This window comes from Phoca vitulina, unplaced genomic scaffold (assembly GCF_004348235.1).
Source record: "Phoca vitulina isolate PV1807 unplaced genomic scaffold, GSC_HSeal_1.0 scaffold70, whole genome shotgun sequence".
Lineage (NCBI taxonomy): Eukaryota > Metazoa > Chordata > Mammalia > Carnivora > Phocidae > Phoca > Phoca vitulina.
The window spans coordinates 5834785-5860789 of record NW_022589773.1 but is presented as its reverse complement, the minus strand read 5'-3'; the positions used below and the strand labels follow the sequence as shown (position 1 = coordinate 5860789).

General features: G+C 36.4%; 1 protein-coding gene across 9 annotated transcripts in view; it reads left to right on the top strand.

Moving 5' to 3' along the window:
• FANCC (FA complementation group C) overlaps positions 1-26005 on the top strand; it is a 279290-nt gene that overhangs the window by 129883 nt on the left and 123402 nt on the right. For 6 of the 9 annotated variants that reach the window (XM_032392970.1, XM_032392973.1, XM_032392966.1 and 3 more), the window contains 2 exons: positions 21799-21919; positions 22096-22127. The exons of the other annotated variants lie outside the window; for them this stretch is intronic. In XM_032392970.1, coding sequence (XP_032248861.1) covers positions 21799-21919; positions 22096-22127 — 153 coding nt within the window. The remainder of the gene's footprint in view (positions 1-21798; positions 21920-22095; positions 22128-26005) is intronic. 9 annotated transcript variants of the gene reach the window in all.

Here is a 26005-nt window from a genome sequence, read left to right as displayed (position 1 = left end):
GGTGAAATCTATATTTGTCCATTTTTTTCTTTATGATTCAAACTTTTTGTGTCCTCAGAAATTTTTTGCTTATAGCAAGTTTATAAAGATTTTCTCTGTGTTTTCTTCCAAAAGTTTTATAGTGCTAGCTTCTATTTACATTTAGATATATGATCTACTTTGAGTTAACTTTTTTATATGGATTTGAGGCAAGGGTAGAGGTTTGTTTCTTCTAAATTGAGATCTAGTTATTCCAGATATATTTTTTATCAGTTTTTTCAAAAATGTTTGAGGAGATTCTGATTGGAATCTCTAGATCAATTTGAGGAGAATTGACATCTTACCAATCAGTATTAAGTGTTTCAACTCAGGAGCATAGTATAGCCGCCCATTTATTTTTTTTTAATTTTTTTAATTTTAAAAAGATTTTTATTTATTTATTTATTTGAGAGAGAACAGAGCGAGTGCAAGAGAGAGAAAGCACAAGCAAGGGTGAGAGGGGCAAGCAGACTCCCCGCTGAGCAGGGAGCCTGATGCGGGGCTCGATCCCAGAACCCTGGGATCATGACCTGAGCCGAAGGCAGACACTTAACTGACTGAGCCACCCAGGCACCCCTAGCCATCCATTTATTTGTATTTCTTTAACTTCTCTCATCAGTATTTTGCAGTTTATAGTATACATTTCTTTTTTTAATTCTTAAAATTTTAAAAATTTTTATTTTTTATTATTTAGTTAACATACAGTGTTATGTTAGTTTCAAATGTATAATACAGTGATTCAACAATTCTATACATTACTCAGTGCTCATCATGATAAGTATATTCTTAATCCCCTTTACCTATTTCATGCATCCCCCAACCCACCTCCCCTCTGGTAACCATCAGTTTGTTCTCTATAGTTAAGAGTCTGGTTTTTGGTTTGTCTCTTTTTTTCTTTGGTCATTTGTTTTGTTTCTTAAATTCCACATATGAGTGAAATCATACAGTATTTGTCTTTCTCTGTCTTACTTCACTTAGCATTGTACCCTCTAGATCTATTCATGTTGTTGCAAATGGCAAGATTTCATTCTTCTTTATGGCTAAGTAATATTCCATTGTGCATATGTACAATTTCTTCCTTATCCATTCATCTACTGGTGGACACAGGTTGCTTCCATAATTTAGCTATTGTAAATATTGCTGCAGTAAACATAGGAGTGCATATATCTTTTTGAATTAATGTTTTCTCATATTTTTTGGGTAAATACCTGTAATGGAATGATTGGATCATATAGTAGTTCTGTTTTTAATTTTTGAGAAAACTACGTACAGTTTTTCATAGTGGCTGTACCAGTTCGCATTCCCACCAACAGTACACGAGGCTTCCCTTTACATTCCAGCCAATACTTGTTTTTCTTGTATTTTGATTTTAGCCATCTGACTGTGTGAGATGATATCTCGTAGTTTTGATTTGCATTTCCCTGATGATTAGTGATGTTAAGCATCTTTCATGTATCTGTTGGTCATTTGTTTGTCTTTGGAGAAATAGACATTTCTGTCTGTTCATGTCTTCTGTCCATTTTTGAATTGGATTATTTGTTTTTTTGTGTGTATTTAGTTGTATACATTCTTTATATATTTTGGATATTTAACCCTTTACCAGATAGGTCATTTGCAAATATCTTCTCCCATTTAGTAGGTTGCCTTTTAGTTTTGTTGATTGTTTCCTTTGTTGTGCAGAAGCTTTTTATTTTGATGTAGTCCCAACAGTTTATTTTTGCTTTTGTTTCCCTTGCCTCAGGAGATAGATCCAGAAAAATGATAGTACAGCTGATGTCAAAGAAATTATTGCCTGTGGTCTCCTCTCGGATTTTTATGGTTTCAGGTCTCACATTTAGGTCCTTAATCCATTTTGAGGTTGGGTTTTGTTTTGTTTTGTTTTTGTGGTCCACTTTCATTCTTTTGCGTGTAGCTGCCGAGTTTTCTCAGTATCATTTGTGGAAGAGACTGTTTTCCCATTGCATATTCTTACCCCCTTTGTTGAAGATTAATTGACCATATAATTGTGGGTTTATTTCTGGACTCTGTCTTCTGTTCCATTGATCTGTGTCTGTTTTTGTGCCAGTATCATAGTGTTTTGATTACTGCAGCTTTGTAGTATAACTTGAGATCTGGGATTTTGATACCTCCAATTTTGTTCTTTTTCAAGATTGTTTTGGCTATTCATGGTCTTTTGTGGTTCCATACAAATTTTAGGATTATTTTTTCAAGTTCTATGAAAAATGCTTTTGGTATTTTCATAGGGATTGCATTAAATATTTACATAGATTGCTTTGGGTAGAATGGACATTTTAACAGTATTTGTTATTCCAGTCCATGAGCCTGGAAAATCTTTCCATTTGTTCGTATTATGTTCAGTTTCTTCCATCAATATTTTATAGTTTTCAGAGTACATGTCCTTCACCTCCTTGGTTATGCTTACTCCTAGGTATTTTATTATTTTTGGTGTAATTGTAAATGGGATTGTTTTCTTAATTTCTCTTTCTGGTACTTCATTATTAGTGTATAGAAATGTAACTGATTTCTGTATAATCGGTTTTTATCCTGAAACTGTACTGAATTCATTTATCAGTTGTAGTAGTTTTTTGGTAGACTTCCTAGGTTTTCTATATATAATATCATGTCATCTGCAAATATTGAAAGTTTTACTTCTTCCTTACCGATTTGGATGCCACTTATTTCTTTTTCTTGTCTGATTGCTCTGGCTAGGATTTCTAGTACTATATTGAATAAGTGATGAGAGTGGGCATCCTTGTCTTGTTCCTGGTCTCAAGGGAAAAGCTCTCAGTTTTCACCATTGACTACGATGTTAGCTGTGGGTTTTTCATATATGGCCTAATTATTAAGTTATGTCTAAAGAGAATTTTTATCATGAAGGAATCTTTTTATGATTTTATAGTGTCATTCTTTGTCTCTTGTTACAGTCTTTGTTTTTTGTTTTTTTTTTTAAGATTCATTTGAGAGGGAGAGAGCGCAAGCCGGGGGAAGGGCAGAGGGAAAGAATCTCAAGCAGACTCCCTCCTGAGTGGGGAGCCTGATGCAAGGCTCTATCTCATGACCCTGAGATCATGACCTGAGCTGAAATCAAGAGTAGGACGCTTAACCGCCTGAGCCACCCAGGCACCCCACAGTCTTTGTTTTAGTCTGTTTTGTCCAAAGTAAGTATTGCTAACTCAGCTTTTTTTATTTTCCACTTTCATTTGCGTAATAAATGCTTTTCCATCCCCTCACTGTTAGTCTACATTTGTCTTTAGGTCTGAAATTAGTCTCTTGCAGGCAGTATGTAGACAAATCCAGCTTTTATTTTTTTAATTTTATTTTATTATGTTACATTAGTCATCATACATTACATCATTAGTTTTTGATATAGTGTTCCATGATTCATTGTTTGCGTATAACACCCAGTGCTCCATGCAATACGTGCCCTCCTTAATACCCATCACTGGGCTAACCCATCCCCTCACCCCCCCTCCCCTCTAAAACCCTCAGTTTGTTTCTCAGAGTCCATAGTCTCTCATGGTTTGTCTCCCCCTCCGATTTCCCCCCCTTCATTTTTCCCTTCCTACTTTCTTTTTTAACATATAATGTATTATTTGTTTCAGAGGTACAGGTCTGTGATTCATCAGTCTTACACAATTCACAGTGCTCACTATAGGACATACCCTCCCCAACGCCTATCACCCAGCCACCCCATCCCTCCCACCCCCCACCACTCCAGCAACCCTCAGTTTGTTTCCTGAGATGAAGAATTCCTCATATCAGTGAGATCATATGATACTTGTCTTTCTCTGATTGACTTATTTCGCTCAGCATAATACCCTCCAGTACCAACCACGTCAGTGCAAATGGCAAGATTTCCTTTTTTTTTTTTGATGGCTGCATGATATTCCATTGTATATATATATACCACATCTTCTTTATCCATTCATCTGTCGATGGACATCTTGGCTCTTTTCATTGTGGACATTGCTGCTATAAACATTGGGGTGTGTACCCCTTCAGATCACTACATTTGTATCTTTGGGGTAAATACCCAGTAGTGCAATTGCTGGGTCATATGGTAGCTCTATTTTCAACTTTTTGAGGAACCTCCATACTGTTTTCCAGAGTGGCTGCACCAGCTTGCATTCCCACCAGCAGTGTAGGAGGGTTCCCCTTTCTCTGCATCCTTGCCAACATCTGTCATTTCCTGACTTGTTAATTTTAGCCATTCTGCAAGTCTATCTTTTTATCCATTCTGTCACTCTTTGTGTTTTGATTGGAGTGTTTAGTCTATTTACATCCAAAGAAATTATTGATAGGTATATACTTACTGCCACTTTTTACTTGTTTATGATTGTTTTTGTAGTTCTTCTCTGTTCCTTTCTTCTCTTGCTCTTTTTTCTTACAGTTTGCTGGCTTTCTTTAATGATATTCTTAGATTCCTTTCTGTTTATGTTTTGCATATTATTACCAGTTTTGATTTGTGGTTACCATTAGGTTTACATATAACATCTTATGCATATAATAATTTATATTAAGCTGATGGTAGCTTAAAGTTTGAACGCATTCTTTGCTCCTTTGCTCTTTGCTCTTTGTATCCTTTTATTATGTAAATCCCTTGACTGGTTTTTTTTTTTATAGATATACTTAATTTTACTGGTTTTATGCTTCCTACTTTTCTTATTCCTACTTACGGTCTTTTTATTTCCACTCAGAGTCCTCTCTAACATTTCTTGTGTGGCTGGTTTGAATTCCTCTAACTTTTTTGTCTGGGGAACTCTTTATCTCTCCTTCTATCCTGAATGATAGCCTTGCCAGATAGAGTATTCTTGGTTGCAGGTTTTGTTTTGTTTTGTTTTTTGTGTTTTTTTGTGTGTTTGTTTGGTATTTTGAATATATTGTGTCACTACCTTCTGTCTTGCAGTGTTTCTGCTGAACAATCAGCTGATAGCCTTATGGGGTTTCCTTTGCATGTAACTGTTTTCTTTTCTCTTGCTTCTTTTAAAATTCTCTTTATCACTATTTTTTGCCATTTTAATTACATAGTGTCTTGATGTGGACCTTCTTAGGTTGATTTTGTTGGGGGGCCCTCAGTGCCTCCTAGATCTGGATTTCTGTTTCCTTCCCCTAAATTTTATTTCCTTCCCCTCTTCTCTCTATTCTCCATCTGAGATCCCTATAATGCGAATGTTATTACATTTGATGGTGTCTCTGAATTCTCCTTGTCTATTTTCATTTTTTATTATCTTTTTCTCTAGCCTCTTCAGCTGGATCATTTTACATTACTCTGTCTTCCAAGTGACTGATTAGTTCTTCTGCTTCCTTTAATCTACTGTTTATTCCATCCAGTGTATTTTTAATTTCATTTATTGAGTTCTTCATCTGTGTTTGGTTCTTTTTATGTTTTCATTCTCTTTGTTGAGGGTCTCCCTTGGCTCCTCCACTTTTTTCAAATCCAGTGAGTACCTTTATGACCATTACTTTAAATTCTCTATTAGGTATATTACTTATCTCCATTTTGTTTAGCTCTTTTGTGATTTTTGCCTTGTTTTTTTTTCATTTGGGACACATTCCTGTCTCCTTTTTGTTTAACTCTCTGTTTATGTGTTAGGAAATTCAGTTATGTCTTCTATTCTTGAAAATAGTGGCTTTATGAAGAAGAGGTCCTGTAGTGCAGTGTCCCCTCTTTATCACAACCTGGCACTTCAGGGGTGTTTCCTCTGTGTGTTGTACACACCCTATTGTTGTGGCTGAGCTGCATTTGCCTTCAGTTCAGTCATCTACAATGGCTCTCTTTGCCTGTTGTAGGCAGCGTTTGGTCCCTCTGTTAGTGGGCCTGTCTGGGGTTGCCTTGGCCTTGAGTTTAATCATACCAGGTATTTGTCAGAGATGCAGTAGCACCAAACTGTAGCATTCTTTCCCTGTGTTGTCCTTTGAGAAGCTTTTATTGGTGGGTGGGGCCTACAGTCAGATCTGATATCTGCCCCCATCCCACTCCTGAATCTGCAATTGGCCTGGTGTGTGTGGTTATCTTCCCCCCTTTCTGGGGCAGGAGTCACTTTGGAGTGGTGCTGACCCCTCTACGGGGTGCTTGGTCACTGCCAGGCTTGTGGAACTGCTTTGAGTGGTCTGCAGCCAGGGGCATATTGGAGGGGGCAAGTCCATCGGAAAATGCAGGGACAGAGTGTTAGGTGCCAGCAAGGTCGTTGTGGTCTGTTCTGGGTGGGGACCTACAGCTGCCTAGGAAAAATCCTGCCAACTCCTGGCAGGTTGGAGGGGGTGGGTCCATAGGAGAATGCAGGGCAAGGTGTGTGCTGCCAGCAAGGTTATGATGATCCACTGTGGGAGGGGACCTGCAGCCACCGAGAAAAACTCTTGCCATGGCCAAGATGGAGAGGGTGAGTCCAAAGAGGAATCCATGTGGCGGTGGGGCTTGCTGTTAGCAATCTAGGTAGGGAGTATTGGTGCTATGCTGGTTCCCACAGATTTCCAAGTATCTAGCCCGGGGGGTGGGGTCGGGGAGGGAAATGGTGCCCGCCAGCTCTTTTATCCTTGGAGAGGTCTTTCAAAGATCCTTGCCCCTCCAGCATACACTTCAAGATTAGTAAATAAATCTCCTTCCCGTATATTCCAGGTGTTTTTCAAACTGTTGCTTCTATGCTGTATCTCAGTGAGGATGTTTGTTGTGTTGTCTCTTTAAGCAGGAACTCCGCCCTTCTGGCTCTCCCAGAGTCAAACCTGTTGAATTTTAAGATTTTTATTTATTTATTTATTTGACAGAGAGAGACACAGCGAGAGAGAGAACACAAGCAGGGGGAGTGGGAGAGAGAGAAGCAGGCTTCCCGTGGAGCAGGGAGCCCAATGCGGGGCTCGATCCCAGGACCCTGGGATCGTGACCTGAGCCGAAGGCAGACACTTAACGACTGAGCCACCCAGGTGCCCCAAACCTGCTGAATTTTAAAGTTCCACACGTTAAGCCCTGTCGCTTGTTAGGCCCCTCCGGCTTTCAAAGCCAAATGATATGGGGATTCATCTTCCCCCTGTGGGTCTCCTGTGCCTGCTGTGTCTGGCCGGGATCTGCTCCTCTCCCCACTCTGTGCCTCCTGTGTCGCTCCTGCAGATATCCCATGGTTGTCTTTGTCTCCCAGCTGCATCTCTGCTCTTCCTACCCTCTTCAATATGCCTCTTCACTACATTTAGCTATGAAGAAGAGTCTGTTCTGCCAGTCTTTGAATTGTATTCTGGGTTATTTACACTGATGTGGGTGTTACCTAGTTGTGTCCATGGGTCATTATGATCTTATGATCCTCCTAGTCTACCATCTTTCCTGGAAGTCTATAGTGTACATTTCTTGCACATATTTTGTTAAATTTATATCTAAGTATTTTATGTTTTTGAATGCTAATTATTTAATTTACAGTCTTTTATGGCCCATACATAGAAACATACTTTTGTTTATTGACTTAGTATCTTGGCGCCTTGCTAAACTTATCAGCTTTTCATAGATTCTTTAGGATTTTGTACATAATCATATTTAAATTTTTACTTCCCCATCTATATGCCCTTAATTTTTTTTTCCTGTTTAATTGAACTTGCAAATCCTTCAGTACAATGTCGAATACATGCTTTGAGAGCAGACACCTCCCGTTTCCTCATCTTAAGGGGAAAGCATTTAGACTTTCAGTATTAGCATGACTTTATTTCTTTTTTAAGATTTTATTTATTTATTTGAGAGAGAGAGAAAGAGAGGGAGAGCACAGAGGGAGAAGCAGACTCCCCACTGAACAGAGAGCCTGATGCGGGGCTCGATCCCAGGACCCTGAGATCATGACCTGAGCCAAAGGCAGATGGTGAACCGACGGAGCCACCCAGGAACCCCTAGTATTAACATGACTCTAAGTGGGTTTTCCATAGGTGTTCTTTATAAAGTTGAGGGAATTCCCTTGTATTGATAATTTATTGAAAGTTTTTATGATAAATGAATGTTGAATATTTTTTTATTTTTCATTTTCATTTTTAAAAACTGTGGTAAAATATACATAACAAAGTTTACCATTTTAACCATATTTTTTTCTGAAAGATTTTATTTTTTAGGTAATCTCTTCACCCAATGTAGGGTTCAAACTTAAAACCCTGAGATCAAGAGTCACATGTCTATTGACTGAGCCAGCCAGGCGCCCCCCATTTTAACCATATTAAAGTGTACAGTTCAATTGCATAAATGTGCAACATCAGTACCATCCCTCTTTAGAAATTTTTTCATCTTGCAAAACTGGAACTTTGTATCCATTGAATAATAGCTCCACATTCCCCACTCACCCGCCCAGTCCCAGGTACCCACCATTCTACTTTCTGTCTGCATGAATTTGACTACTCTAGGTTTCTCATATAAGTGGAATCATACAATATTTGTCCTTTTGTGACTGGCTTATTTCATTCACCATATGTCTTCAAGGTTGTGATACGTGTTAGAATTTCCTTAGTTTTTAAGGGTGGGTAATATTCCACTGTATGTATATACTACATTTTGTTTGTCCTTTGACTGTCAAGAGACATTTTGGCTGCTTCCACCTTTTATATATTATAAATAATGCTGCTGTGAACATGGGTGTAGAAATACTTGTGACTATCTGCTTTCAGTTCTTTTGGATATGTACCCAGAAATGGAAGTGCTGGATCATGTGGTAATACTCTTAATTTTGGGGGGGTACTACCATACTGTTTTTCTCTCTTTTTTTTTTTTTTTTTTTAAGATTTTATTTATTTATTTGAGAGAGAGTGAGAGTGAGAGAGAAAGTACGAGCAGAGGGGAGGTGGAGAGGGAGAAGCAGACTCCCCGCTGAGCATGGAGCCTGAAGCGGAACTCGATCCCAGGACCCTGGGATCATGACCTGAGCCCAAGGCAGATGCTTAACCGACTCAGCCATGCAGGTGCCTGCCCTGCCATACTGTTTTTCATATTGTCTGGAGTATTTTATATTTCCATCAGCAGTGTATGAGGATTTCACTTTCTCCAGAGCCTCCCAACACTTATTTTCTGTTTGCTTCTTTTTAATAATAACCATTCTAATGGGTAAAAAGTGGTTTCTCATTGTGGTTTTGCATTTTCAATTCCCTAGCGATTTCATGTGCTTATTGGCCATTTATAAATCTTTAGAGAAATGTCTGTTCAAGTTTCTGCCCATTTTTTAACCAGCTTGTTTTGTTTTGTTTTTAATGAGTTGTAAGAATTCTTTATATATTCTGAATGTTGACCCCTTATCAGATATATGATTTATAGATATTTTCTTCTATTATGTGGTTGTGTTTTACTATGTTGATAGTGTCATTTGTTGCACAGAACAAATTTAAATTTTTTAATGAGGTACAGATTATTTATTTGTTGTTGTTGTCTGTGTTTTGGTGTCATATTTAAGAAATCATTGCCAAATACAATGTCATGAAGCTTTTCCTCAATCTTTTCTTCTAATGATTTTGTAGTTTGGGGCCTTAAATTTGGAATTTTGATCTTTTTTTCAGTTAACTTTTGTATATGGTGTAAGGTAAGGGTCCAACTGCAGGGGTTTTTTTTTTTTGCATGTGGATATCCAATTTTTCCAACACCATTTGTAGAAAAGATTACCCTTTCCCCATTTGAATATATATGCAAGAGTTTATTTCTGGGCTTTCTAGTCTGTTCCATTAGTCTGTTTCATAGCACCATATGATTACTGCATAGTTGTAGTAGATTTTATAATCAGGAAGTGTGAGACCTCTGCTTTGTTCATTTTCAAGATTGTGTTGGCTCTTTAGAGACCCTTGAGAGTCCATTTGAATTGTGGGTAGATTTTCTAGTTTTGTGAAAAACATTGGGATTTTGAAAGGGATTGCGTTGAATTTGTAGGTGGTTTTGGGTAGTATTGGCAATAATATTAAGTCTTCCAACCCATGAATAAGGGACGCCTTTTCATTTATTGGCATCTTCTTTAATTTCTTCCAGCACTGTGTTGTAGTTTTTAGTTTATAAGTCTTTCTTCTTTTTGCTAAGTTTATTCCTAAGTATTTTATTCTTTTTGATGCTATTGTAAATGGCATTGTTTTCTTAATTCCTTTTTGGGTGATTATTGTTCATGTAATGAGAAACACAATTGATTTTCCGTGTTGACTTTCTATCCTGCAACTTTGCTGAATTCATTTATTAGTTCTAACAGGGTTTGTTTTGTTTTTGCTCTTTGTTTTTTTGTTTTTGTTAGAATCTTTAGGGTTTTCCACATATAACATCATGTCATCTTTGAACAGAAATAATTTTACTACTCAAGTTTGGATAGCTTTTATTTCTCTTTATTACCTAATTGCCCTGGGTAGAGCTTTCAGTTCTATGTTGAAAAGAGGTGACAAGAGAGGGCATTCTTGCTTTTCTCCTTGTGTTAGGGGGAAAGCTTTCAGTTTTTCATCTTTGAGTATAATGTTAGCTGTGGACTTTTCACATATGGTCTTTATTATCAGATAGTGTTCTTATATTTCTAGTTTGTTGAGTGTTTTTATCATTAAAGAGTATTGAATTTTATCAATTCACATGATCATGTGTTTTTTTTTCCATCATTCTGTTAATATGATTTATTTCATTGATTTATTTTTGTATGATGAATCATCTTTGCATTTGAGGAACACATTCTACTTAGTCTTGGTCATAATCTTTTAATGTGTTGCTGAGATTGATTTGCTAGTATTTTGTTGAAGATCTTTGTATCAATATTCATCAGAGATATTGGTCTATAGTTTTTTTAAAGTGTCTTTATCTGGATTTGGTGTCAGGATAATACTGTTCCTCATAGAATGATGTAGTTCTCTCCTCTTTAATTTTTTGAAAGTGATTCGGAAGGATTGATGTTAATTCTTCTTTAAATATTTGTTAGAATTGTCCAGTGAAGCCCTCTGGTCTGGGGCTTTTCTTTGTTGGGAGGTTTTTGATTACTTATCCAATCTTTTTACTAGTTATAGGTTTGTTTGGTTTTTTCATTTCTTCATGATTCAGTCTTGTTGTAGGGATTTGTTTATTTTATCTAGATTATCCAATTTGTTGGTATATAGTTGTTTAGAGCACTCTTATAATCCTTTTTATTTTTGTCACATGTCTTCTGTTTCATTTCTTACTGTGTTGAGTCTTTGCTCTCTCTCTGTCTCTCTTTCTCATTCAAGCATTGTAAACATTTGTCACTTTTTGTTCTGTATTTTTTTCATAGAGCAAACTCTAGGTTTCATTGATATTTGTCTATTGTTTTTCTATTCTCTTTTGTTTATCTCTAATGTTTATTATTTCCTTCCTTCTGGCAACTCTGAGTTAGTTCCTCTTTTTCTAGTTTCTTTTTTTAAGATTTATTTATTTTAGAGAGAGAGAGTGAGTGCGCACATATGTGTGTGGGGGAGGGGCAGCGGGAGAGGGCAAGAAGCAGATTCCTCACTGAGCGTGGAGCCCCACGTGAGACTTGATTCCACGACAGGTGAGTCTCGATCCCACAACCCTGAGATCATGATCTGAGCTGAAATCAAGAGTCAGACACTTAACCGACTGAGCCATGCAGGTGCCCCCTCTTTTTCTATCTTGAGGTTTAAAGTCAGCTTGTTACTATCCTTCTTTTTAATATAAATATTTACAGCTATAAATTTCCTTATTACCATTTCTTTTGCTATATCCTGTAAGTTTTCGTATGTTTTGTTTTTATTTTTTATTTTTTTGTCTCAAGATGTTTTCTAATTTCCTTGTGATTTCTTATTTGAACTACTGGTTGTTTAAGAGTGTGTTTTTTTTAAAAAAAGAGTGTGGTGTTTAATTTCCACATTATTTGTGGATTTTGTAGTATTTCTTCTACCATTGTCATCTAATTTTGTTGGATTATGATAGGAAAAAATACTTTGTATGACTTCAGTCTTTTATAATTTATTGAGACTTGTTTTGTAGCCTAACATATGGTCTATCCTGGAAAATAGTGTATGTACATTTGAGAAAAGTGTGTAATCTGCTATTGTTGGGTAGGGTATTTTTTATATGTCTCTTAGGTCCAGTTAGTCTATAGTATTTTTTTAAGTCCTGTGTTTCCTTATTGCTTTTATCTTTGGTTATTTTGTCTATTATTGGAAGTGGGATACTGGAGTCTTTACTCTTACTGTAGAGCTGTCTCTTTTTCCCTTAAATTCTGTCAGTGTGTGCTTGCTTCATATATTTAGGAGCTCTAATGTTTGGTACATGTATGTTTATAGTTATATGTTTTGATGAATTGGCACATTTATCATTATATCATGTCCTTTGATTCTTGTATTAGTTTTTGACTTAAAGTCTTTATTGTCTAATGTGGTCTATCCAACTCTACCCTCTTTTGCTTATTGTTTGCATGAAATATTTTTTCTATTCTTTTACTTTCAATCTATGCATGTCCTTAGATCTAAAGTGAGTTCACTGTAGACAGCATATAGTTAGATCTATTGTTTATTTTTGTTTTTATTTTAACCCATTCTGCTAATCTTTGTCTTTAGATTGTAGAGTTTATTCTATTTACATTTTTAGTAATTACAGGAAGGACTTATTATTGTCATTATGTTTTTGTTGGATGTCATAAGTTTTTGTTCCTTATTTCTTCCCTTATTTCCTCCTCTGTTTAGTTGATTTTTTGTAGTGACATGTTTTGATTCCCTTTAGTTCAGATTCTATAGGTATTTTCTTTGTTGAGTCTTTTTTAAATTGATACCAACTCAACTTCAAGCATGTACAGAAATTATAACTCTGCCTCTTTACTTTATGAAATAGATGTCACAGATTACATCTTTATGTATTGTGTACCCATTAACTTAGATTTATTTTTTATGCTTCTGTCTTTTAAATTTCCTAAAAGAATTAAAATGGATATACACACCTCAGTTACAATAATACATGAATTTGTGTCAGTATATTTAACTTTATTGCATAACTTTATATTTTCATATGGTTTTGAGTTTCTGTGTAGCATCTTTTCTTTTTAACTTGAAGGACTCTCTGTAGCATTTCTTGTATGGTAGGTCTCGTGGTAATGAATTCCCTTCACTTTCATTTATCTGGGAAGGTCTTAATTTCTCCTTCATTTCTGAAGGACATTTGTGCCAGATATAGTAATCTTTGTTAGCAATTTTTTCTTCAGCACTTTGAATATATCATCCATTCCCTTCTGGCCTGCAGTGTTTCTGCCGAGTAACCCATTTATAATCTTACGGGGGCTTCCTTATTTGTGATGAGTTGCTTTTTTCTTCCTGCTGTCAAGTTTCTCTTTGTATTTGACTTTTGACAGTTTGATAATATATCTCAATGTAGACCTCTTTTGGTTCATTCTAGTTGGAGTCCTTTAAGTTTCTTGAATTTGGATGTCCAGTTCCTTCCTCAGATCTGGGAAGTTTTTGACCATTATTTTTTCAGATAACTTCTATGCCTGTTTCTCTCACTTGTCCCTTTCTGGGACTCCCATAATGAATATACTGGTGTTCTTCATGGATTCCATAAGTCCCATAGGCTTTCTTTACTTTCTTCATTCTTTTTGTTGTTGTTGTTCCTTTGATTCAATAATTTCAGATGACCTCTCCTTAAATTCAGTATTCTTCCTTCTGCTGGTTTACCCACTATTGAATCCCTTCAATGAATTTTTCAATTTTGTTCTGTTTTTGAGCTCTAGAGTTTCTATTTTGTTGTTTTTAAAGACATTTTTATTTCTATATTGATATTCTCATTTTGTTCATATGTAATTTTTCTGATTTTCTTTAGTTCTCTGTGTTTTTCCTTAGCTCCTTGAGCATATTTAAGACAGCTTTATGTCTTTTTATAGGAAGTCCAAAGTCTGTGTTTTTTTAGGATCACTCTGGAGATTTATATTGTTCCTTTGAATAGTTCGTATTTCCCTTTTTCTTTGCATGCCTGGTTATATTTGTTGAAAATTTGTTATTTAAAAAGCCAATTTTCTCAATCTTTACAGGTTTGCCCTGCATGAGAGAAAATCGTCCTAGTTAGCCTGGCATAAAGGCTTAAGGTTTTCTCAGGCCTCTTCTGGGTGCATTTTTTTCTGGGCCTGTATGTTTTCTTTTTCCAAGTTTTCTGTATACATGGCTTCTTTGAAATATCCTAATTTTTTTTATATGTGCAGCTGAAGCAAGCACTAAAATATCCTAATTTTTTAATGAGTCTCCTTCCTGCCTCTTTATAGGGTGTTGGGTGTTCTACTGTTTTTCTTTGCCTATAATCTTACCCCCAGGTGTCTGCCGGTATCTCATCCCCTGTAGTTTTTGCACACTGCAGTACTCACCACTGCCTTCTATGACTTCAGGCCTGAAATCCAAACTGTGCCACCATTTGCATCTGAGCTCCAAGTCAGGCAATAGAGAAAGCAGTTCCTTGGGCAGGCTACAGGCAGGCCTTAATATTACAAACAAGTTTCACTCTTTTTCTATTGTTAGGAGGGCGGAAACTAGAAATTGGGCCCCTTCCTTCTGAGCTGCATGGGGGGAAGGGATGGACAAGGGCAAGCAAAAATGCCATGCAATTTCATACTGTTTTGAGTGTGGCTTTTTCTTGATTGGGTGTTTGATTGGTTGCTGCAAATCCTTGACTGCTTTTCAGAGTTCCCGCAAAGTTGTTTTAGTCAGTCTATGGTTGTTTTCTTGATACTTCTATTGGAGGAATGAGGGCTTGAGACTTTCTAGTCTGCTATTTTGCTGACATTACACCATCAAATATTGAATATTGATTTTTATGTATTAGTTGAAATAATCATATGATTTTTCTCCTTTATACTATCAATGCTCATATAGTCAATATAGCATTTATTGCAATTTACGTTGTTAACCCCACCTCTCATTACTGGGATAAACCCCATTTAGTAATGTGGTATTATCCTTTTTATGTATATTGTTGCTTTCTACTGCTAAAATTTTGACAAGGGACACCTGGATGGCTCAGTCATTTAGTGTCCAACTCTTGATTTTGGCTCAGGTCATGGTCTCAGGGTAGTGGGATCGAACTCTGCATTGGGCTCAGCATGGAGTCTGCTTGCGAGTGTCTCTCTCTCTCTCTCTCTCCCCCCCTCTGCCCCTACCCCCTGTGCTCTTTCTCCCTCTCTAATTAATTAATTAATCTTTTTAAAAATAAATTTTGTTAAAAATTTTTGCATCCATGTTCATGTGGAATATTGGTCTCTAGTTTTCCAATAATGCCTTTGTTGGCTTTGATATCAGGGAAATTCACCTTTATTTTCTAAGTGAATGTAGGAATGTAGGAATTTTTTTTTCTCAAATGTTTGCTTGATATCACTAATGAAACTATCTGGTCCTGAAATGTTTTTTCTGGGAAGTTTTTAAATTATTGGTTCAATTTCTTTAATAGGTAGAGGGGCGGAGGAAGATGGTGGAGGAGTAGGAGACCTGGATTTTGTCTGGTCTCAGGAATTCAGCTGGATAGGGATCAATTTCTTTAATAGGTGAATTCTGTTAAGATTTTCTATTTCTTTTTGAGTCAGTTTTAGTAATTTTTGCCTTTTAAGGAATTTATCCATTGCACCTTTGTTGACATAATGTTTTTTATAATGCTTTTAATATCTGTAGGATGTCCTCACTTTCACTTCTGACATTAGAACTTGGATCTTTTGTTTTTTTTTTTTTTGGACTTGCATATTCTCCCCTTTTGCCATGACTAGAGTTTGACAAATTTACTAAGTTTTTAAAAAGAACCAGTCTTGGTCCTCATTGATTTTTATCTCTTGTTTGTGCATTTTTCTATTTCTTTTATTTCTGCCTTTATATTTGTTATTTCCTTTCTTCTTATTTTGGATTTACTTGGATATTTTCTTCCTAACTTTTAAGCTGGAACTTACTTGATCTGAGACCTTTCTTCATTTGAAACATAAAACTTAAAGCTATAAATTACCCTTTAATTGCTGCTTTAGTTGCTTCTCTTGAATTTGGGGACATTATGTTTTCATTTTCTGCAAAATATTTCCTAATTTTCTCTCATAATTTTTTCTTTGATTCTGGTTATTTTGAAATGTTTTGCTTAATTCTCAAATATGTGAGGATTTTTCATATTTCTTTTAGTGATGTATAATTTAATTCTGATGTGTCTGAGAAAATATTTGTATTATTTTAGTTCCTTTCAATTCTCTGAGATGTGTTTTATGGCTCTGAGTTTGATCTGTCATGGTGACTTCCACATTAAGTTGAAAATAACTGGATGGAGTATTCCGTAGATGTGGGTTAGTTCAACATGGTTGATAGTTGTTGAAGACTGTGAAGTTCTGAGATTTCTTTCCTCCTTGCATGCTAGGAGGTTAGTCTGTCATGTTTTAATGCCTGCTGGTAGAAACAAAGGGCTTTATTATAATACAGTAAACAGTATGACTTTGATGTATGTGTCTATTCCCTGTGTCCCCTGTTTTCTATGGGAGATGCAGAGAGTTCCAGGTAAATACTGTTCATAGATGGGTATGAGTCATATCTGAAAAACCTTCAGCTTGGGAGTAGTCAGATCTATAATAGATGGCAGACAAACTTCATTTTACCCTGAAGGGAGACATTATATTATACAGTAAACAAACCTGCCCTTTGCTTCTGATTGAGACCCTACCTCTCTCTTCCAAAACTGTTTGGTGAGAAGCATCCTTGAAAAGATAGCATGACGCAAAGGCAGCCACTGCTTTGGCTCACAAAAGGTGCAGAAATGCAAGAGACTAATAGAGAATTATCTCCCTATAACACTGTTGTTCAAGTCTTTTGTTCAAATCAGCCTTACTGATTTTCTGTTTTCTACCAGTTACTAACTGATAGATGATGTATGTTGAAGTCTGCAGTTATAATTTTGAGTTATCCATTTCTATTTTCAATTTTGTCATTTTTTGGGTTTCATTTATTTTGGAAGCTTTGTTATTGGGTGTAAGCATGTTTAAAATTGTGACATCTTTGATGAATCAACCCTTTTATTATTAATGGAGTGACTCTTTTGTTTCCCGGTAATAATCTTTGTTCTGAAGTATACTTTGATATTAGAATGAAAAACAAAAAAATACCCTAGCTTTTTTTTATGTTATGTTAATCACCATACATTACATCATTAGTTTTTGATGTAGTTCCATGATTCATTGTTTGCATGTAACACCCAGTGCTCCATGCAGAACGTGCCCTCTTTAATACCCATCACCAAGCTAACCCATCCTCCCACCCCCCTCCCCTCTAGAACCCTCAGTTTCTTTTTCAGAGTCCATAGTCTCTCATGGTTCGTCAACACCCTAGCTTTTTTCTGGTTAGTGTTTGCATGGTATATCCTTTTCATCCTTTTACTTTTAACCTAATATGACTTTTTAAAGTGGGTTTCTTGTAGGTAACATATAATTGGTTCTTGGTTTTTATCCAGTCTGACAGCTGCTGCCTTTTCATGGAATGTTTAAATATTTCTACTTAATGTGATTACTAATGTGCTGGGTTTAAATATTTTGTATTTGTTGCTATTGCTAAGTCACAAACCATCCCAAAATTAGTGGCATAAAATTAATCATTTTAATGCCTTTTTGGATTCTATCAGTCAGGAACTCAGAAAGGACATATTGGGGATGGCTTGCTCTGCTTCTCAACGTCAGGGGCCTTGGATGGGGAGATTTGAATGCTAGTAGTGATGGAATGATTTGGGGCTGGAATCATCTCAAGGCTTACTCCATTAATGGTGGTTGATGATGGCTGTTAGCTAGCACCTCAGCTAGGGCTATTGGCTGGAACCCCCTACCTAGTGGCCTCTGTGTCGGGCTTTTTGGCTTCCTCACAGCATGGTGGCTGGGTTTCAAGAAAATGTCTAAAAGTACCAGGTAGAAGCTACCTCTTCTTTGTAACCTTTTCTCAGAAATCACAGAGTCACACTTACCGCACTCGCTAAAGTAGTAGTAAGCACAAGCCCCTACCCAGATTCAAGGGAAAAAGACAGAAACCCCACCTCTCAATGTGAAGAGTATCAAAGATATTTAGGACCATGTTTTAAGACTGCCACAAAAAAAAAATAAAATAAAATAAAAAAGATTGCCACATCTAGTATCTTTTTCTTGTTTTCTTGTTTTTCTCATTTGTTCTTCATTATTTTTCCTATACTCCTAACTTTAAAAAAAAATTTATTTTTGCTATTCCATTTCATCTCTACTTTAGTTTAATAGCTATACTTTTTTATCTTATAGTGGTTGCTGTAGCACAGCACTATTTATTAGAAATATAATGTGAGCCATAATTATGTATTTAATTTTCCAGTAGCCACATTAAAAAACTAAACAGGTGAAATTAATTATAAAAATATTTTATTTGGGGCACTGGGTGGCTCAGTGGGTTAAGCATCTGCCTTCGGCTCAGGTCGTGATCCCAAGGTCCTGGGATCAAGCCCAGTGCCAGGTTCCCTGCTCAGTGGGGAGTCTGCTTCTCCCTCTCCCTCTGCCCCTCCCCCCGATCATGCTGTCTCATGAATGTGCACTCTCTGTCTCTCAAATAAATAAATAAAATCTTAAAAAAATTTTATTTTACATAATACAACCAGTTATTATTTCAACATGTAGTCAATATTTAAAAATGAGATACTTCATTCTTTTTCTCTATAGTAACTCACTGAAATTCAGAATATAACTTATTTATAACAATTCTCAATTCAGACAAGTCATGTTTTAAGTTTCAATTTGCCACAGGTGGCTAGTGGCTACTGTATGGGGCAACACAGCTCTAAGATTTATAATACTCATATTTTGTATCATGTAAGAGTATTTATATTACCTTAAAGTATAGTGTATATGTATAGTATGTATGTGTATAATATTAGAATGTTACAGCAATTTATATCCATTTCTTTTCTCCCGGCTTTTGTTTATTATTATGGTAGATTTTATTTATGAAAATTTTATAAAGCCACAATACATTGTCATTAATTTTGCTTTAAGGAGTCAGTTATTTTTTTTTAACAAAAATGAAAAGTAAGGAAATAATCTTTTATATTAACACATATATTTGCTATTGTCAGAACTCTTATTTCTTTGTGTAGATGCTCATTTCCATTTCATAACATTTTCTTTTCTCTTGAAAAACTTCTTTTAACATAGGGTGGATTACATGTCTGCTGTTGAGAATTCTCTCCACTTTTGTCTGAAAGAGGTTTCGTTTCATTTTCACGCTTGAATGACATTTTCACTGAATATAGAATTCTGTTTTCGTGTTTGTCCTTTGGTATTTTAAAGATGTAATTCGAGTGACTGTGTTGTATAGTTTTGAGAAGGCTATTGTCATTTTTATCTTTATATTCATCTATGTCTTTTCCCCTCTGGCTGCTTCTAAGATTTTTTTTTTTTCTTTATCACAGGTTTTCAGAAAATTGATTAGTATGTATCATGGTATGGTTTTCTTTGTATTCATCGTAGTTGGGATCTTTTGAGCTTCCTGTATTTGTGTGTTTATAGTTTTTATCAAATTTAGAAAAAGTTCAGCCATCATTTCTTTAAATACTTACTCTGTCCTTTGCTTCTTTTCGAGGATTCCAGATACATATATGTATATATTAACAAGTCCCAAAGGTCATTGAGATTCTTGTCATATGTTATCCTATCTTCTGTCTGCTTCATTTTGGATAGTTTCAGTTGCTATGTCTTTTAGTTTAGTGATCTTTCTTTTGCAGTGTTTATTCTGCTTTATTAATTTAAACACTACTTAATTTCAATAGTATTTGCTTCCTTATTATTTTTTTGGTCACATTTGGTAATTCTTGCAAGATTTCATACTTTTTCATTGCTATTATATTTGTTACGGGGATCTGTGATTACTAACCTTTGGTGGTATTATTGTAATTGTTTTGGGGCTCCATGAACTGTGCCCATATCAGATACTGAACTTAATAGATAAAGTGGTGCTCCAGTGACCAGCCACTCCCCATCTTTCTTCCTCACCTTGGGCCTCCCTATTGCCTGAGACACAACAATATTGAAATTAGGCCAGTTAGTAACCCTACAATAGCAGTGCTCATGTGAAAAGAAGAGTCACATGTCTTTCACTTTAAATCAGAAACTAGAAATGATTAAGCTTAGTGAGAAAGGCATGTCAAAAGCTGGGATAAACCAAAAGTTAGGCCTCTTGCACCTGATAGCCAAGTTGTGAATGCAAAGGAAAAGTTCTTGAAGGAAATTAAAAATGCTACTCCAGTGAACACACACGTGATAAGAAAAGTGAAACAGCCTTATTACTGATATGGAGAAAGTTTTATTGGTTTGGACAGAAGATCAAACCAGCCACAACATTCCCTTAAGCCAAAGCCTAATACAGAGCAGGGAAGGCCCTAACTCTCTTTAGTTCTATGACAGCAGAGAGAAGTGAGGAAGAAAAGTTTGAAACTAACAGAGGTTGGTTTGTCCATGAGGTTTAGAGAAAGATGCCATATCCATAACTTAAAAGTGCAAGCTGAAGCAGCAAGTGCTGATGTAGAAGCTGCAGCAAGTTATCCAGAAGGTCTAGAAAAGATAATTACTATTTTTTTAAAGATTTTATTTATTTATTTGAGAGAGAGAGAGCAGGAACAGGGGGGAGAGGCAAAGGGAGAGGGACAAGCAGACACCCAGCTGAGCAGGGAGCCCATTGCGGGGCTGGGATCATGACCTGGGATCATGACCTGAGCCAAAGATAGATGCTTAACTGACTGAGCCACCCAGGCACACCTAGCAAAGATAATTTTTGAAGGTAGGTACACTTAACAAATTTTCAGTGTAGCCTTCCTTCTGTTGGATGAAAATGCCATCTAGGACTTTAATAGGTAGAGAGAAGTCAATGCCTGGCTTCAAAGGACAGGCTTGAATCTCTTGTTAGGGGCTAGTGCAGCTGGTGACTTGAAGTTGGAGCCAGTGCTCATTTAGCATTCCAAAAATCCTAGGACCCTTAAGAATTATGCTAAATCTGCTCTGTCTATGCTCTGTAAATGGAACAACAAAGCCTGGTGACAGAGATCTGTTTACAATATGGTTTACTGAATATTTTAAGCCTACTTTTGAGACCTACTGCTCAGAAAAACAAAGATTCCTTTCAAAACATTACTGCTCATGGACAATGCACCTGTTCACCCAAGAGCCCTGATGGAGATGTACAGTGAGATTAATGTTTTAATTCCTGTGAACACAATATCCATTCTGTAGTTTGTGGATCAAGGAGTCATTTCAATTTTCAAGTCTTATTAAGAAATACATTTCATAATGCTATAGCTGCCAGAGCCAGTGATTCCTCTAATGGATCTGGACAAAGTCAATTGAAAACCTTCTGGAAAGTATCCACCATTCTAGATACCATTAAGTATATTCATGATTTATGAGAAGAGGTCAAAATATCAACATTAACAGGAGTTTGGAAGTTGATTTCAGCCCTCATGGATGACTTTGAGGGGTTCATGACTTCAGTGGAGTGAGTCACTGCAGATGTGGTAGGAATAGTAAGAGAGCTAGAATGACAAGTGGAGCCTGGAGATGTGACTGAATGGCACAATCTCATGATAAAACTTGAAGAGGGGTTGGTTGCATTTTATAGGTGAGCAAAGAAAGTGGTTCCTTGAGATCTAATCTAGTGAAGATGCTGTGAAGATTATTGAAATGACCACAGAGGGTTTCAAATATGACATAAACTTAGTTGATAAAGCAGAGGATTGGCTCCAGTTTTGAAAGTTCTGCTGTGGGCGAAATGCTATCAAGCAGCATTACATGCTACAGAGAATTTGTTCATGAAAGCAAGAGTCAGTTGATGCAGCACACTTTATTGTTGTCTTATTTTAAGAAATTGGTACAGGCACCCCAGCCTTCAGCATCTACCACCCAGATCAGTCAGCAGCCGTCAATATCAAGGCAAGACCCTCCACAAGCAAAAAGATTATGGCTTGCTGAAAGTTCAGATGATGGTTAGTATTTTTAGCAATAAAGTATTTTAAAATTAAGGCATGTACATTATTTTTTTAGAGCTAATGCTATTGCACATTTAATAGACTACAGCATGGTGTAAATGTGATTTTTATATGCACTGGGAAACCAAAAAATTAATTTAACTCATTTTATTATGGTATTTGCTTTATTGCAGTGGTTTGGAATCAAACCCACAATATCTTCAAGGTATGCCTGTGGTTTTTGGGTTTGTTTTTGTTTGTTTGTTTGTTTAAGTAGGCTATATGCCCAATGTGGGGCTCGAATTCACAACCCCGACATCAATAGTTGCATGCTCTACCAACTGAGCCAGCCAGGCGTCCTGGTATGCCTGTGTTTTTTAACTACCCATTTCCTTCCTTGTTATATTCATAATTTTCTTTAACATATATAATTGTAATATATGCAAATACCTGTTAAGGTCTTTGCTTGCTAATTGCATCATCTCAGTCATTTTCAGCTTCTTTCTTTAATTTTCTTCTTGGTTATGTGTCATACTTTGCTCCTTCTAGGCATGTCTAGTAACCTTTTGTTTGATGCCAGATACTGTGACTGTTACATTGTTGAATGTTTTGATTATGTTGTCGTCTTTTTAGTTTAGTTTTATCTTGGCAGACATTTATGATCCTGAAGATAGGTCAGTCCCTTCCAGGCTTGAATTTAAACTGTGTTGGGGTAGGTCTATAATAACTATAGACCCTGCTATTAAGATGTGACCCTTTCTGAGTATCTGATGATTTCCTGAACACAGAATTCCAATGTCTCCTAGTCTTGTGTGATATCTGGGAATTGTTTAGCTTATCACTCCCTGGCAGTTTTTTGTTTGTCATTGTGGAATTTCACCATATACATCCATGGATTATTATTCAACCAAAGGCACGACCCCCATGTTGATTTGTGGAGTTTTTTTCTGTCTAGTTCCCTTGTTTACCCTTAAATTCCAGCTGCCTTTGTCTTTCCAAGCTCTAGTATCAGTCTCCTTAACTCAGTGAGACTTCTGTGCTCTGCTTGCAACGGCTCTCCCTGCTCCATGCTTCAGAAAGTGCATCCAGGCAGAAAGCCAGGCTGATCATAGGACTTACCTCATTGGTTTTTCTACTTTCAGGGATCAGGCAGTCTGGTGCTGCCTCTTGTCAAATGTCTGAAATCATTTTGTCTAGTTTCCCTTTTTTTCTATAAGGAAGAAGATAAATGCAATAGCTTGCTAGGATTAGAAATCCTGAAGATAACTGGAGTGCTTTAAAAACCTATGAACAGATTAATAAAGTTTCAAGAAATTGACAAGTCAGTTTTATAGATTAGCATATATATTAATATGCTGTTTGCCCTCTGTATAGCTAACATTTTCAGTTTGCAAAGCTCTATTGTAACCTGCCCTATTAGCATATAAATAGTAAGAGTTTGCAGAATGTACATGAAATACTTTAATAAGAGTATTTGTTCTGTAATAATTGTCCTTTGTTAATTTAAGATTGTAAAATTAAAAAAAAAATTGTTGGGCCTCTGGATCAGATCAGACAGGAATTATAGCGTTTTGAGACTGCATGTTTTGGAATGGTTGGGCACAGGCACTCTGCAACAAACTGCCTGGGTTTAAGTCCCGGGTCTGCCACCTATTAGTTTGGTATTAGACAAGTCATAGAACTTCTCAGAAATACAGTTTCCCATCTGCAAAGGGAAAATCATTTTGCCACCTTGGGAGGATTAAATGATTATATATGATGTGTGTGTGTGTAAAGTTTTAAGAGCAATGCTTGATGTTAAATGCTCATTTAATGTTAATTATTATTGTCATTGTAGTTGTCATGCTGAGTTTCTGATTAGGTTAAGATTTATTCCTCTAAACCTCAAAATTATTTTTACCATTTTAATAGAAACATCCCTTGTTTTTTTAAAGCATGTATATTGTAGAATTTAAAGAATAATAAATAACACTTATATCTACCATTCAGCATTAGCAAAAGAATATTATTACGTTCAAAGTCAGCCATACAACTCAACCCCCTCACATATCCCATTATCTCTGATCTTGAATTTTCTTCTTATGATCATATGCCTTGCTTTATAAAAAATAGTTTGACTATATATTGATTTAGTCTTAAACAACATATAATTTTTCATGCTTTTTGAATTTTATGTAAATAAAATGACATATTCTTCCACTTGTTTTGCTCAATGTTTTTTTGTTTTTGTTTTTTGAGATTCATCTGCATTGGTACATGTAGTAATAGTGCATTCATTTTCACTACTGAATAGTACTTTCCTTATTTCTAGGTTTTTGCTCTAAAAACAGAATGGCTCTGAATGTCTGTACATGTCTCCTGATGTACATGTGCTAGAGTTTCTCTGGATATATGTCTAGAAACATAAATTTGAGGTTGTAATCTTTAGCTGACTGCCTGTGGGAGCAGATGAGAGTGGAAGTGAGTTGTTGCAGTATTCCAGGCAAAGGGTTATGGGGGCTTGAAACAGAATGGTTATCAAGTGATGGAGGGAAGCAGATGAATTTCAGATTCATTTTGGAAATATAATCAACAGGTGTCGGCACTGTATTTCACAAAAGTGGGGATGGGGTGAGGAAAAGGGAATATCAAGGATGACTCCCAGAATTTTAAATGGAGGTGCATTTATTGAAATGGGTACTTCTCCCAGCAGTTAAGACATTTTATTTTGTTTTAATTAATACATGGGTATTTCTTTTTTTCCTTTTTTACATTTTTAATATCTCATTAACTGCCATTCCTAATGTCACTGTGCTTGCCTGTAGAATACATTATTCTTTCCAATATGGTGCCTTAGATCTGATCTAAATATAATAAGAACTAAATGGTTTGCAATTATATGTAATGACATTGAATAAAGACTCAAGAGGCTTTCTTAGGAATATCCTGAGATTTGGACTTACCTCTTGATTACATCCAGTACCAAGCCGTGTGGGTGGAAGTTACTAGTTAGCTAAGTTTCAGATAGGTAATGTATGATCCCATTAAGGCCTTTAGTCCATGCTTAAGTAATTTTAAATGCATTGACATTTGGAGGTTAAAAAAAAAAAATCGTAATTTATATGCTAAGGGACATAACAAATAATACCAAGTCCAAAGCTCTGGATTCGAATTTTGGCCCTGGCACTGATAAGCTGTGTGTTAGTTTCCTATTGCTGCTTTAGCAAATTACTGCAAATTTAATGGCTTAAATGATACATTTTTTTATCTTTCAGTTCTGGAAGTCCAAAGACCAAACGAGTATCTTTGGCCTAAAATCATGTGTTGGCAGAGCTGCATTCCTTTTTTTCTTTTTTTTTTTTTAAAGTAAGCTTCACACCCAGTGTGGAACCCAGTGCAGGGCTTGAACTCTGAGATCAACACCTGAGCTAAGATCAAAAGTCACATGTAAGCCACCGAGGTGGAACGCAGGCTGTGGGAAAGAATCTATTTCCCTGCCTTTTCCACCTTCTAGAGGCTACCCCAGTTTCTTTGGCTTGTGGCCCCTTCCCCTGCCTTCAGAGCCAACAAGTCCTTCTCAAGACTGCCATCTCTCTCTGTTGTCACTCTTCTGCCTCCTATTTTTACTTTTTTTTTTTTTTTTTAAGATTTTGTTTATTTATTTGACAGAGAGGGAGAGAGACCTAGAGAGGGAACACAAGCAGGGGGAGCGGGAGCAGGAGAAGCAGGCTTCCCGCTGAGCAGGGAGCCCAATGCGGGGCTCGATCCCAGAACTCTGGGATCATGATCTGAGCCGAAGGCAGATGCTTAACCGACTGAACCACCCAGTCACCCCTATTTTTACTTTTAAGGACCCTTATGATTATATGGAGCCCATCTGGGTAATTCAGGATAATCTCCCTATCTTAAGTTCAGTTGATTAGCACCTTAAATTCCATCTGCAACCTCAGTTCCCTTTTGCCATGTAAAGTAACATAGGTTCCAGGGGATCGGACACGTGTGTACGTGTACACACACCTACCATAAACTTGGTGCTCACAGGCCAGTCACATTGGCAACTTGAGCAGCTTTCTTATCTATGAAACAACAGCGATGATGATGATGATGCCATCACCTCCAGATTTA